Below are 15640 nucleotides of genomic sequence, written 5' to 3'. Positions count from 1 at the left end.
GTGATTCCATGTTCAGTTCTCACTGTTGGTTCTTGACTTGCATATAAGTTTCTCAAGAGACAAATAAGATGCTCTGGTATTCCCATCTCTTTAAGAACTTGCCACAATTTGTTGTGCTCCACACAATCAAAGGCTTTAGCATAGTCAATGAAGCAGAAGTAGATGTTCTTCTGGAATGCCCTAGCTTCTTCCATGATCCAGCGTATGTTGGCAATTTGATCTCTAGTTCCTCTGCCTCTTCGAAATCCTGCCTGTACTTTTGGACACCTTCTGCTAGATTTTTTAAATTGGAGATACTGGATTCTTCTGGAACCTTCTGCATGGCAAGTGGATCCTCTGCCACTGAGCCACATCCCTTCAAAAAAACAAACACCCTCCAGCCTTTCAGAGTAGACAAGACTCCATTAGAAAGACCATTAGTCAGTTTTATTTCATCTTTAAATGTTCTAACTCTAACCACCACAAGGAAAGTTGCTGTGCTTTCAGTTTTATGTTCTCTATCTTCTCACATTAGATTTAGTTGGATTTCATGCTGACTGTTTATTAGTGGGACAAAGCTTGAGTCCAGTGGCAACTTTAAGATCAATGAAGTTTTATTCAAAATACTAGGGGCAAAGTGCATTGCATTCAGGAATAAAACAGGTGCTAGATTGGTGGGGTGGCATGGAAGAACTCTGCGGATGGCCTCCCCCTCCCCCCAGGACCTGTAAAGGCAGCAGGCAGCTGTTCTCCGGACGGCCTCTCCCTCACCCCAAGACCTGGAAAGGCTGCAGGCAGCTGTTAGGGAGGCATGTCCCCATCTGTGGCTGGATGGCTTGGTTGTCTAAGCTTAAGGTGCCTTTCTAGCAGCCCAAAGGCCCAGAGGCTTGAGGCCCCCAGGCAGGGAACTCACCAGCAGGAGCAGCTCTCACGTGGCAGGGATCTGCAGCCTCTGAGCCTCAGAGGGAAGTGGAAGGAGGAGGAAGTAGTCAGGGTTGGGGGAATGGAAGGTGGCTGGACAGACAGGAAAGCCAAATGGAGGAGTAGAAGGCACTCAGGGGCTGGACAGCTGCCCTGAGTGTGTGAGAAATGCTGAGTGGCACTTAAGCCATGAGACCACACACCTCCTCCAAGCCCTTACCAGAAATATTAAGTGGAACAGATGAGCTTTCATGTGCATGCAGACTCTGTCAGCTTATACCTTGAAAAAAACTTTGTTGGTCTTAAAGGTGCCACTGGACTCAAACTTTTTCGGTCTGGCTACCAGCATGGCTACCGATCTGTTTATTGGTGGGCAATCAACAAAAATATACTGATTGACTTTGTGTGATATTATGGATGACTCTGAGCTCAGCTTTATGGCAAATGAAAAACAAATGTGGTAGCAATGCCAGAGAAGCAACCATCTCTGAAAGCGCTATATTTTTCAGGTTTCATATTTGCAGCTTTTAGAAACAAGCCCCTTGACAGCTGCACAGGCACACTGCCTGTGGTTAAAGCTATCACTTCCTTTGACATTAACAAAACTAATTCAAAGGAAGGAGGGAAATCCCCTGTGGCAAGAACATTGTGGACAACATTTACTGTTAATCATTTAACTTTAACCACTTACCGTTCAATCCTACAAGTGTATGAAATGCAGACACAATTTAATAATAAACATGACTGAAGTGTTGAGATCTTAACACCAGTTCAAATATACTTGCAGGCATTTATTTATTTATCTTTCAATTTATACCCTCTCCTTCCCAGCATGCTGGCTCAAGCAGCTTCCAATATCTAGTTTATTAAAACATATATAATAAATACAAAATTTAAAACTATACAATCTTAAAAGCAGTCATACCAGTTGTTCATTAGGACCATTCAGTTATTTGAATAGAGTTGCCAGCAATCTGGAGGCAAAAAGTCCCGTTCCTTTAGCAGAGGTTTAATTGGGATGTTATTTACCAGGTGCAGTTATTTACCTCAATGCCATGAAAAGCTTCGGCTGTATATTTCCACATATTACGCCCCTATTACAAGGGAAAGAGATTTTTCTTCAGGCTTGTTAGCAATTCTACTCCTCCAAATCTCATTTGTGATTCTCCCCTCCCATTTTAATCTGATGTGCTTTCCTCAAAGTATTATGATAAAGGAGATGATTAAAGCAATATTTCAGATGTTCCCAAATGAACATTCATATTTGCATCATTCAGGAAACACCTTAAAGGCATAATATTTAGATGGCAGATGCATGTCATTTCTGAGAAGTAGCTCTGCTCTTTACATATTTCCCTGGCCTCCCCCATATGTCAGATCTGCTTCAGTTTGCAAGTCTGTAGAAAGTGTCTACTTTTTTGTTCTGTGCATGACAGCTAGCTGCTGCAGACACAAATACATAAAAATTCAGCATGCAAAATGCCAATATTTATCTATTTTATGCTTGGATTTATATGTTATGATGATATTTTTCATATCTTCTTAACCATATTGATCTCAATGTGGCCTATTCACCATTGTCAAAGGCAACATTACATGTGCTCAAACCATTTCAAGGTGAATGGCTACTAGAGATAGGGCCTTCTTTGTCATCTCACCATGGGTGTGAAACACTGAGTTTTCAGGTCTCAATAAAGGCTACCTGTTTATAAAGCCTTTTTTAAAAAAAACTGTGCTGTTTTAATGAGCTCCTCCACTCCACATGATCTTATGTTTTAACATTCCTTTGAGCTCTGAATTGATATTTTGTAAGGTCTCATTTACATTAGATTTTAAGATCATTTTATTTTTGTTTTATTAAGATGTTTTTGGTTTCTTATTTTAATACCACTAAATACTGGTCTAATGCTAATCTTTAAACCGCTCAGAGAGTGGTATAAATAACTGGTTAAGGGCTGAGTGGGCGGAGAGTGGGTGGGCCCAGTCCAGGTGAGGGCCCAATTGGAAGGCGCAAAGTGCCTTCCAATTGAGCCCTCACCAGGACAGAGTTCCAGCCAGGTGTGACAGCGTGATTACAGAGGGAAGCCTTCCCCCCGGGCCCAGATGCACACCCGGGGCCTCAAAAAGGCCCTGCATGTGCTTCTGGGCCTGGTGGGAAGGCCGCGCCACAGCCAAGGGGGCTGGGGGAAAGGCTGCGCCGCTGCTACGGTTGGGTGGGGGCAAGGAGTCCTATCAAACCCTTATCTTTCTCTTTCTTTTGTGCCCTCACTCCTCTCCATGAGCCGACAGTGTAGAGTATAAATTAAAAAAAACAAAAAAAACCATTAAGGTACTGTACAATCTTCTAATAAAACAGAAAAGATACTCTGTCATTTTTAGTTGAGGTCTTGCTTTCATTTCAGGGTTGCCAGATCCCTCACCTAGCCACTGGTGGGGACTTGTGGGGGGATCATGTTTCCACAAACTTACTGTTATTAGTGGAGCTTTGAACAGAAAAAAGGGCTTTCAAAGAAATACAGAACAAATAAAAAGTAATTTTAAAAATGAGTCACTGTGATCCACTGTTAGAACTAAGAGTCCTCCACCCTGTTGGACATTTAAATTATTAGTCATCCAGATCAGATAAGTTCCTTTCTTAGCACTGTGCAGGTCTCTGCAACAAGAGAATATGCTCTCTTACAATGCAAAAAATGGGCAGCTCAGTACGTATTCAGTCACTGAGTACTGTCCATCTTGAAGGAAACTGAAGTTATTATTTGGAAGATGTTTATCAGTACTTAGGGAAAAGAGGGTTATGCCTAAAACATAAAAGACTGCAAGAAGAAAAAATACCCTATATGTCACATCTCTATCCCACTGTTCCTCTTCATGTAGTGATGTACTGGTTAACAGCTGTTCTCACAAAGCAATTTTGTTGGAGCTTTCTCAGCCCCACCTACTTCCCAGGGTGTTTATTTTGGAGAGGGGAAGGGAAGGTGATTGTAAGCCATTTGATACTCCTTCCGGTAGTAAAAAGCAGAGTACAAAAAAACAGCTCTTCTTCTTGTTATACTGCAGAGGTGGAGAAGTCCTCTTTCTAATTGCAATTCAGCTACAGACTCAATAGAAAGTCTTACATAAAACACTATTCTCCCAGTTTTTCTCTCTCATTTACAGTACCACTGGCCTACTTTACAAGGCTGTTGTGTAAGGATTAATGACATTTTACATAAAAACAGGATCACTGTGTAAAAACACTACTTTTGCATAGTACATACAACTCAGATGTATTCCATGTGTTTACACACTGATCCTTTTACTCAAAAGTTACAGTGAAATCAGAATGGTGAACAACCATGGAAACAAAATCACATTCAGGGTATTTTCATGACTAGTTATGTGATATAAAATTATGTCTAAGATTGCAACATCCTTGATTTTGTCGAGCGATATTTTAAAATGTTATTTTTTTAAAACAAGAGAAAAAGGCAGGGTAATGGAGCAGGAATAGAACCTTTTAGGATAGAGGAATTTAAAGGGATTGAACAATTGCATAATGAAATGTATCAAAGGACCACTTTTTTCCTTTTTTAAGAAAATAAACAAAAACCAGTGAAGCCTTATAAGATGTTATGGAGTAGGCGAAATTCTACCTTCCCCTTTTGTCATCTCATATATTGTCTTACTCCCTCTTTTGCTTGTTCCCCCTTTCCCTCTGCTTGTCACCACTTTCTCCCTCAGCTACTGCATGCTTTGATGCCCATTTCCTCCCCTTTCTATTACTTAATCCAGTTCCTGCTTCTGTACCTCTCTTCCTGCCATCCTTCAGGATCCAACTCTCCTTCTCTTCCATCATGGCAAACAGGCAATATCCAAACATAACCTCTTCCCACATCCAAAGCCTGGCTTGCTTGGAAAAATGATGCACCGATTAAGGGGAGAATAACATGTGACACAGTGATCTTTACCTGGCTAGCAAGGAAGCTCAAATTGTAACTAATAGGTTACTGATAAGGAACTAGAAAATAACCAAATTGACTCAAACTTCCTTCCCCCTGAGCCCTGAAATTAATTTTTTAAGTGCACTTCTGCATTGCTATGGGGAAATGCCACAACACCAAAACATTTTTTAAAAATAAACTAACATTTCTGTGTTGCTGCAGGGTCACACCACAACAATGAAACATTCCTCCTTAGATCTTTTTTGGGATTCTCATAATAGTCTCTCTTTATTTTTGGATACATTTTTGATAGGCTGGCCATGGTAACTGAACCCTGATTGTGTGTTCACCGTAACATTAAAAAAACACACAGCTTGGACGCCAAACGAATAGGGAGCGGGCAGCTTCATCACACAACCCCTGCATTTCCCCATTCATATCCCACCGCCAGAAACACACACAGGAATGTGTTTTGGCTGCCCGATCACAAAATTACCGAGCACAATCAGGAGAACATTTTATTTTTATGGAGGGCATGTAGTTTTGCGATCCCTCAGCAATGTGGACTGCACCAAGTGGAGAGAGGAAGGTGGGTGCAAGGGCAGGCAAAATGCTGTCACACATTTCTCCCTCCACACAGGTTTGCCCCTGTTTGCTTCCTGGACTGCAACATGGCAAGTAGTGGCAGATCGTGATTTTGCGATTCCCCTCATCTTAAAGCAAATCTGGGAAAAACTCACACCAGCCAACGTCCTGTGGAAACAGCAATAACCTGCAGGCAACGAGAGGCTGTCTAGGGGCAAATTCCTCATGCAGAATCGGTCACAGGTAGGGATTATAATTTAATTTTGTGATTATCACTCATATGGCACTTTCTGACTTTTGACTATGCCTTTTTCCATAGAACACTCAGTACTGAGTAAGTTAACTTAATGGCACAAAGCCTGCCAAGCTGAAACATTATATGAAGAGTCTGTGCCACTGAAGCAATAAAGAGGAGGGAGAGAGAAGCTGTATTCTGGTAAGTGTGTAGTGGACTACATTTTTCTCCCACAATTCCCCAAACACTGCAGGTGAGGCAATGCAAGAAAGGAAACATCTTTTTATCAGAGGAAGTGGAACAGACACAACTTACTTTTGGTCTGTGAAGTTCCTCTTTATTGAGTTGAAATTTGGCTATACTTTGTAGCTGGTGAAGCATAACTACGTAGCATCCTGGCACCAACTGCTGCTTCTTGTATAGACCATATAAAAGAAAAAACTTGCCAGATAATGTGCATTTCAGGCATGACTTTCTGTAACTTCAAGGCAGTGCGAGATGGCCAAGATAGCTGGTTTGGGAATAGCAAATTTCAGGTACTGTCCAGAATCTAGGCAGGAAAAAAAAAAAGGAACAAACAGGACTCAGGGAGAATAAGGCAAAAAAAAAAATCAAGAATAAGTAAGACAATTCAAGGCATAGCCAAGGAGTGTTAAAAAAAAAACTGGAAAAAAAACCTTCCAATAGGCTCTTCCTGTAGATAAAATTGAAAGGGTACGGAGGAGAGCGACGAAGATGATCTGGGGACAAGGGACCAAGCCCTATGAAGATAGGTTGAGGGACTTGGGAATGTTCAGCCTGGAGAAAAGGAGATTGAGAGGGGACATGATAGCCCTCTTTAAGTATTTGAAAGGTTGTCACTTGGAGGAGGGCAGGATGCTGTTTCTGCTGGCTGCAGAGGAGAGGACACGCAGTAATGGGTTTAAACTTCAAGTACAACGATATAGGCTAGATATCAGGAAAAAGTTTTTCACAGTCAGAGTAGTTCAGCAGTGGAATAGGCTGCCTAAGGAGGTGGTGAGCTCCCCCTCACTGGTAGTCTTCAAGCAAAGGTTGGATACACACTTTTCTTGGATGCTTTAGGATGCTTAGGGCTAATCCTGCGTTGAGCAGGGGGTTGGACTAGATGGCCTGTATGGCCCCTTCCAGCTCTATGATTCTATGATTCTGTGCCCTTTTAAAAAGATTGTCAAAAAAAGAAGGGGCCTATGATGGCCCTATTCACTTCCCTCCCAAACAGAGTTCCCTTCTGTTTCTATTTGCCATCTGTGACTGAGCTGCCCTAGTATTGTGTTTTCTTCTTTGCTGAAAATGTCTGGCTGTCCCGCCCTGCCACAGCATGATATTTTTGGCTGTTGGCTCAGCCAAGAGCCTGTTGACTCAGCTTACAAACCTGAGGGAAGGTTCAGGAGCCCACTTTAGCTTAAATAGCACATAATTCAAAAGTGAAAAATAACATAGAGTGGAAAGATCAGGTGTAATCAGGGGGTGACATTTTTGAAGTAAAACCAGTACAAGCATAGAGCTAGCTCATAAGCTATTCACAGTGACTTAAATCTTTATATTGAAAGGCTTTTTGTCCCAGTGTTTTCCCTAAACACTTCCATTCATTTTCTTTGAGTATTCTCCATCTCTTGGTTTCTAGAAGGCTGGTACACTCCCCATTAGTACACTTGAGTTTTTAAACTGACTCCTAAGGTCTCTAAAGGCAGTTTCTAATCACACCAGACTAGGGATCTCTGTACACTTCAGAGCTATCGCCGTTTGATTCAGCAGGGTATTTTCTTCTGTCTCTCTAGAAGTTCTATCCCCTTCCCTTGGCCGGGAATCTGTCTACTTTTCCAAACTTCGTTGCCAACTTTGCCCCAGTTCTCTGTCGGTGTTAACCAGCACTCAGCGAAGGTTGCAATCAGACTCTCTTCAGTCAAGGCAGAGATCTGACTGACCAATCAGATTGCTCAAAACAACTTGGCACTCAAGGCTCTCTGTTTCTGTGATGAATTAACCCTTTATAAACCCTTACTGTTTCTACAGCATTGCTTAGCATTTTAAAAGTGTAGTCTTACTTGGTTCAGGAGCCAAAATGTCCAGCCCTATGTACTAGGCAGAAGGCAACATTTTCCTTCTACAAAAGAATTCCACTGGAGTGATATGTATGAAGAGTTACAAGAAAACAAAACGTAGATCTTATGGTCCAAGTATATTTCTTCGTATTTTTAAACCAGTATTTACCACCCTTGTTTCTTTGGAAATAAAATGGGGGTGGGGTACACTGAGGAACAACTTTATACTTTATTGTCCTCTAAACCTTCCTGCTGCAGTTCATAGGGAAAGACATTTCAAGAACTGTGAAGTTTCCCTGTATTGATTATTCATAGTACATAATGTCATTCTGCAGTATTAGTAAATGTGCCTGGGGACCTGCATAGAACCCCAGGAATATTATATTGTTCTAATAAACACAACACTTGGAAATTTCTCGTTGACTCATAAATACAGTTGGCATGACAGATGCATTGTTTTTTGTTGGAAAGTTTTGACTGACAGCTAATTTTATCCTCTGGCTTTTTGGGTCTTCCTTAAAGTAGATTGCGCTGTGATAAAGGGGAATATTTCATTTACATATAAAGAAAAAGAGTTTTATGCTCCGCTTTTCACTCCCTGGAGTCTCAAAGTGGCTTACAATTGCCCTCCTCTCCCCACAACAGGCACCCTGTGAGGTAGGTGGAGCTGGGAGAGCCCTGATTTACTGCTCTGTGACAAGGCCAGGGTCACCCAGCTGGCTGCATGTGGAGGAGTGGGGAATCAAACCTGGTTCATCATATTAGAAGCTGCTGCTCTTAACCACTACATCAAACTATATGACAGTTTTTTTCAGTAATGGCCATAACACCATCTCCTTCAGCCCCTCAGGGAATTCTCTTGTTGTGAGAGATTGATTATCTCCTAGAGGGGGGACCAAAGAATGTCAAACAAAACACAAAACTCTTCCTCCACTGGCAGAAAGTGGTAACAAGAGGGAACAGATAAATATCTCTGGGGAGAGAGTTCCAGAACTTTGGTGTTGTGATCAAGAAGGCCATCTCCCAAGTTGCTACTCACCTATTTCAGAAGCAGAGCCTCTGCAGTTGCCTGTAGTGGCTGGGCAGGGAGTGAGAATTTTTTCAGATATCTTGGTCCCAACCATACAGAGCTTTGAAGGTCAAGGCCAGCACCCTTAATTGTGTCCAAAAATAATATTGAGAGTCAGTGTAGTTAAGGCAAGACAGGAGTGATATGGTCACTACTACACATTCCAGTCAACATAATGGCTATATAATACTGTACAACTGAAGTTTTCTAGCACTTCCTAGGGGCAGCAGAAACACATCCTCTACAGACATGTGTATAAGATTCACAGAACTGAGCCTTTCCAACAGGAGTTAACTGTACAATATGCTCCCTGGGGACCTATTTTTATGAGTCTACTTGCTCCTAGGAGGGTCTGCTTATATACTTGAACATAAAACAAGTAAAAAGACACTGTAACTCTCCATTACTCTCATTCAAAGGGAACTAAGCCCTGAAGCAATGTGAATAGAATTTCTCAGGAGCACTTAAAGGGTCATATGGAGAAAAAGAGAAAGAATAATCAATAACAGGGGCAGAGGAAAGCATGTAAAGCATAAGATGAGACCATAAAGGGGAATTGAAATAGCATGTTATAGGGCACTCATAGCTAAGAATAAACAAAATGGCAAGCAACAGGATGCTGTTTGTAAGCACCAAATGCTTCAAGTTAAAACCACTTTCATCTACACAAGAGGTCTCCAGCTTCTGACCTGTGGCAGCCAGCAAGAAGACACAGGGTTTTCTCAGTGGTGGCATCCAATTTGTGGAATTCTTTCCATCATATCTATCTACATCAATATATATGAGATATAGATATGTCAACTAAAGAGAGATTTCACACAAGTGATGAGGATCTTTAGCCACAACCTTGGCAAATCATCTTTGAGTCTAGGAGCAAGCCCAAAGATTTAAGAGCCAGACTCATTCTTCAGCCTTCAGGGTAACCAAATTTTCTAGTTATTACTACCACAAAACCTAATCCTAAACATTTTCACACTTAAAGGGGGGGGGGAAACTTCAGTAAAATTGTAGTATATAAATAAATAAATTGGTTACCCTGGCTGTCATCTTCAGGGGAAAAAAACTAACCTCTAACTCTAGCCTACCTTCTCTGCAATTTCTCATATTAACATGACTGCTTTCAAAAGCTCCATTCAATTGGATATTGTGGCCATTATAGAAAGCAACTGGTTAAGAAGTGGAATAGTATAATGTTTACATAGAAACAAACAAAGAATTTCATGTGCATTTATTTTATGTCACACAACAAAATGTTTTGTGTTGGACCCAGCTTGTTTCTCCCTCTTGCCCCCCTCCCCCCCCCAAAAAAAATCTTGGCTAATTTCTCTCTTTATTATAGTACACTTTGCATACAGCTTTTGCCCATGCAAGTCTCATGATTCCAAGCACAGCCTTTTTTCTGGTCAAATCAGACCCTTTCCTCCCCTCTTTACCAGTAGAAAAACTTGGAAAAACATTTTGTACTTCCTCTGAGAATTGCTGAAAATATAAGCCTAAGGAGTCTCAGAGTGGCTTACAATCAGGGCCATTTCGCACGGCTTCAAAGTAGCAGAATGGTTGCTATTTGGAAACGCTACTAATTTGCCATAACCCACGACGTCGTAGACAATCTGCAACAATCCTGAAACCAATCAGCAAAAAGCGCTTCGTTGTGGCGCTTTCAGGGGAATCCAGAAAAGTGGATTCACCCTCCGGATAGCGATACACTCCTGCAACCAATCTGCAACAGTAGCGCTAAAGACCTGTGCGTTACCATTGTTGCTGGTTCTTCAAAGTCCCTCCCCCTGGCTCTCTCCTCCAAACTTCCGGCGAAGCGATCGCCATTTTTTTTTCTCCGAGCGAGCGGGGATAAACGCACCGGCGAGCCTCTTTCTGTTTAGAGGCTTCCCTGGCTTCAGTCCTTCACCTTTAGTCACTAAGCACAAACCACTGAAAAGCCCGTTTGCTGAAATAAAGTCCCTTTATTTTTTACAAATAAATTCAGCCGAAAATCGGGCCCGTGAGAGGGGGGGGGATTTTTTTTTTATCACTCGAGGCAGCGTGCAAACGATCATACAATCAAACGACAGCTCACATTAGGCAGCTGGATGGGTCTCTCCGTAGCAACGAATCTACCTAGATTCGTTGCTATGGGTCGTTTTTTTTTTTAAAAAACCTTTCTTAAAGGGAAAGGGGCTGTTTGGGAGCATGCTAACGGCTGCCCATTGGCTGCTTGACGGCCAGGGGCGGGACGAGCTTGGCAATAGCGCTTCCTTTCTAGCGATTTCTGCCGAGACCGGAAGCCTGTGGGAAACGCTAAAAAACGCAACTGATTCCACTACAAAGGCAGGTATGCATAACGACGAATTCCACTATTTTAAATGGCGATTTTTCATTCCGCAAACAATTTGCAACAAAGATCCCTGTGCGAAAAGGCCCTCACTTTCCCTTCCTCTCCCCAAAATAGGCACATTGGGAGGCTGAGAAAATTGTGACTGACCCGAGGACACCCAGCAGGCTTCAGGCTGAGTAGCAAGGAACCAAACCTGGCTCTTGAGATTAGAGTCCATAGTCCCATGTGTCTGTCACTCTTAACCACTACAGCACGCTGGCTCTAAGAACATTCCTAGTAACGTGGCAACTTGGAACCTGTCAAGCTTTGCTTGTAGTCTATATAAATATAAACCACAATACATATTTCAATCCTAAAGGTGTTACTCCTTTATGGAACAAAGCTGAGGCTACTGTGCCTCATTTCTTAGCAAAGAATTAGGATGGGGTGTTTTTTTTAAGCAGTAGCTAACCAGTGAATGTGCAGTAAAACAGAATGCTCCCAAAACTGCAACAATTTTCTGCCAAGTTGATTGTAATTCTAGCTGTGAACCTTTAGCCATGTCCCGGGGTCCATAGTTTGGTTTGAAAGCACATAAAACAGGAAATTCTCTGAAGCTGAGCACATTTTCAGTTTGTAAGTGTCAAGATAGAATACTGTATGGGAATACTGATAGAATAATGGCACTCTGATGGAATGCCATGTCATAAAAAAGTGTGAAATGTTTTAGCCTGTGCAATTCCATGGCTCATGTACGGGAGCTCATGGTCACCAAAATTTTCTGGTTTTGTGCCTGTCAAATGATGTTTTTCTTCTTTATATACAGGAAGTTCTATCTTAGTCTTCCTTATGAAAATAGTTCATCATAAAAATCATGGCAATGGTATTCTCAGACTGTCATGGCCCTGTCTCCAGAGGGTGCCTCTGCACCACTGCCTGAGCTCATTCTGCCAGCTCCCTCAGAGGAAGAAGTGGAGGAGCTGGAGCAAAGCAGCAGGGTGCTGCTTAGACCGTTTATGCACTGGGAACTTCACTGCCCCAGCTTCCATGCAAGAACACAAATTGGGGGCAGATGAGGTTCACCGGGCCAAATGCTCCCCCATGTGGGTGCAGGAAGAGGTGGGGCAACCTGCCATGACTAAAACTCCAGCCTGCAGCCCAGCATGAAACCTCCAGTGCATAAACGGTCTTAGAGAGGCAAGTCCCGATAGGGAGCCACAACCAGGTCCCAGCCAGACAAGCACCATGCCCTCTGCACCAGCATTACCTCAGCCTGCAGCAACACCCGTGAACAGCCCAGACTCATCTCCAGAGCGCAGGAGGGAATGCAGGAGGACAATGTTTGTAACATGCAGGCAAAGTGCTTGGCTTAGACTACAGCAACAGGCTAGGTTGGGCTCAGGTGGGGCTCATTCAACGGAGGAAGGCTGAGTACAAGGTGCAGCCACTTGGTGTGACAGCTCAGCTTGTTCTTAAGCACAGCAGAAGTGCTTCCCAGTGTGGCTGCAATCTTGTGCACATGTCCACCTGTTGCCTTGACTGGTTTCCTGCTCCCGACGCTTCGGCAAAACTCTGTTTGACTGATTCCCAGCTTGACCTTGGTAAAGATAAACGACAACTCTTTTGGTTCTCCTTTGGACTTCGTCAGCTAACAATTCCTGATAAGACCCAGACTGGACTTTTGACTACTCTCTGGTACGTGCTTTGAACTTGCTTGACTCGGTAACCGTGCTTGCCCTTGCACTAACCCTGTGTGTGCCCAGCTAGGGCAGCACACAGACATTAATATGGGGATATCCAAACAGTTCTTCCCATCACAACAGCTGCATGAAAGATGGATGGCACTGACTCACTCAACATTCTATAAGAGAGTTTTCTTGAAAATCTGAGTCAACTTAGACAAACCAAAGATCCACACAAGTTTTATAAATTTTTAATCAAAGCCTCAGATCTCAGAAGCTAAGCAGGATATGCTCAGGATTGCACATGGATGGGAGGCCATCAAGAAATTCTAGGGTCACTATGCAGAGAATAGCACATCTCTTCCAATAAAAACCCTTTGAGTTTGCCGTAATTCAGCTGTGACTTGACAGAAAAAAGAACAAATTAACTATGAGAAAATATTAAAAGATTACCAATTTGTGAGGATATGCTTGTTATTTTCTTCAGAATTCAAGAAACTGCATTGTGCTCTTCTAAGCAAGTTACTTGGTTTTAAGTCTATCGGAGCTAATACACTTAGAATGATTAATCACTACTAAATATACATACATACATACATACATACATACATACATACATACATACATACATACATACAGGTAAAGGTAATTAGATGACCTGCGGGTTCCAAAAGTGCTGAAATTGAAATAATTTAAACAGGAAAGGGGAGACTATCTGCACTGAAACAAATGGATTTTAAAAATGTCTTAACTTTGGCAGTACTGTGCTTGACACTCTTGACACTTGGGGGCTTTACGCACCGGGATCTTTGTTGCAAATTGGTCACTGAATGAAAAATCGCCATTTAAAATAGTGGAATTCGTTGTTATGCATACCTGCCTTTGTAGTGGAATCCAGTTGCGTTTTGTAGCGTTTCCCACAGCTTCCGGTCTCGGCAGAAAAGGAAGCGCTATTGCCAAGCTTGTCCCGCCCCTGGCCGTCAAGCAGCCAATGGGCAGCCGTTAGCATGCTCCCAAACAGCCCCTTTCCCTTTAAGAAAGGTTTAAAAAAAAAAAAAACACACCCATTGTAACGAATCTGTGTAGATTCGTTACAATGGAGAGACCCATCCAGTTGCCTAATGTGAGCTGTCGTTTGATCGTATGATCGTTGCCACGCTGCCTCGAGTGATAAAAAAAAATCCCCCCCCCTCTCATGGGCCCGATTTTACAATTAATGTGTAAAAAATAAAGGGACTTTATTTCAGCAAACGGGCTTTTATGTGGTTTGTGCTTAGTGACTAAAGGTGAAGGACTGAAGCCAGGGAAGCCTCTAAACAGAAAGAGGCTCGCTGGTGCGTTTATCCCCGCTCGCTCGGAGAAAAAAAAATGGCGATCGCTTTGCCGGAAGTTTGGAGGACAGGCTCAGGAGGAGGGACTTTGAAGAAACCGCAACAATGTTAACGCACAGGTCTTTTTCGCTAGTGTTGCAGATTGGTTGCAAGAGTGTAGCGCTTTCCGGAGGGTGAATCCACTTTTTGGGATTCCCCTGAAAGGGCTACAAGGAAGCGCTTTTGGAAGATTGGTTTCAGGTGTGTGGCAGATTGTCTACGACGTCGTGCGTTATGGCAAATCAATAGCGTTTCCAATTGGCAACCATTGTGCGATTTTGAAGCCGTGCAAAAAGCCCCCAAGGGGGACTTTCTCCCACATCTGCATCAATTGTGTCCCTGTAGATGCCCATGTGCAGAAACCAGAGCCAAGAAATGTTTGTTTTAAGGAAATGCCATACATACAGAACAGGTATTTAGAGGTTGACTGGACAAACCTCCCAGCACAATCAGCTTATTTTTAGCTCTGATACAAAGAACTAATTTCATGGAAGACTTAACCTCTATACCAGAACCAAAGAAAACAGTGGCCTTGGCCTGACAGGTTATTTGATGCTGTGAGGAATAAGTATACTGTTAAGACTCTTAAACTGGGAGTGACATGACTGGGTGTAGAGAAATGCTTGGAGGTATAATAGTAAAAGCCAGTAAAATGTAGTCATATAAAAATAAAGAAGAAATCCAACTTTTATACTGTTGCTTACAAAGCTAGGGACCTGCTCTGTCGGCTATAAATAAATATTGTGACCTGCACTAAAGATGGGGGGGAAAGGCAAAGAACTACATTAATGAAAACAAAATCCATATCTTGGCTCTTGGCCTCCAATACATATGGTTTTAAAGTCATCACATTCCACTTAAATCAATTTACAAAATATCCACTGAATTAAATGTTCTTTGATGGCAACATTACAAATCCCATTCGTTCAGCTGCCTAATTTGCGAATATTTGATTCATTCTTGAATGCAATAGATGCTTTGTGATCTTAATAATCACAGATGCTTTGAGATAGTTTGGTCTCACTGGACAAACCATTCACCCAAGCCATCTAATATTATTTTAATTTCTACTCATGAGTAGAGACTTCCCCATTAAAGCTCAACAGTTTAGCTACTAGAGTACAATGGATTACTGAATGCCTTGCTGATACTATTTTTTTAAAAACATATTTGTAGATTCAGCAGTTGGTAAACATTTAAAATTAATCTTAAAAAATCCCATAAGCCCTATACCATTGCTGATACATTTGGCAATTTGTGATGTAGTGGTGTTACACTAGGAACTAAAAGACACAGGTTAGAATCTCTATTCTGCCATGAAAGTTAACTAGATTACTTTGGACCAGTCACTGTCTCAGCTGTTTATATGGTAATACTTTAGGTCTCCATTGGAGAGAAAGATGGAATATATAATGAAGAAGAAGAAGAGTTCTTATATGCCACTTTTCCCTACCCGAAGGAGGCTCAAAGCGGCTTACAGTTGCCTTCCCATTCCTCTCCCCACA

The 15640-nt window shown here is 42.2% G+C and overlaps 1 protein-coding gene across 7 annotated transcripts in view; it reads right to left on the bottom strand.

The window, feature by feature from the left end:
* LOC143839726 (uncharacterized) overlaps window positions 1–15640 on the bottom strand; it is a 32640-nt gene that overhangs the window by 8129 nt on the left and 8871 nt on the right. For 2 of the 7 annotated variants that reach the window (XR_013231832.1, XR_013231833.1), the window contains exons 3-5: window positions 8743–8856; window positions 4687–6190; window positions 1826–1994 (exon numbers count right to left, since the gene is read on the bottom strand). Coding sequence is in view for 1 of the 7 variants with exons in the window: in XM_077342139.1 (XP_077198254.1) it covers window positions 1947–1994; window positions 4687–4847; window positions 5956–6021 (275 nt within the window). In the remaining 6 variants the exon portion in view is untranslated. The remainder of the gene's footprint in view (window positions 1–1825; window positions 1995–4686; window positions 6191–8742; window positions 8857–15640) is intronic. The other 5 variants (XR_013231836.1, XR_013231837.1, XR_013231834.1 and 2 more) reach the window with 4 other exon arrangements.

The sequence above is a fragment of the Paroedura picta genome, chromosome 6 (assembly GCF_049243985.1).
Source record: "Paroedura picta isolate Pp20150507F chromosome 6, Ppicta_v3.0, whole genome shotgun sequence".
NCBI classification, from domain to species: Eukaryota; Metazoa; Chordata; class Lepidosauria; order Squamata; family Gekkonidae; genus Paroedura; species Paroedura picta.
The sequence above is the reverse complement of the archived record's forward strand: the minus strand, read 5'-3'. Positions and strand labels throughout refer to the sequence as shown.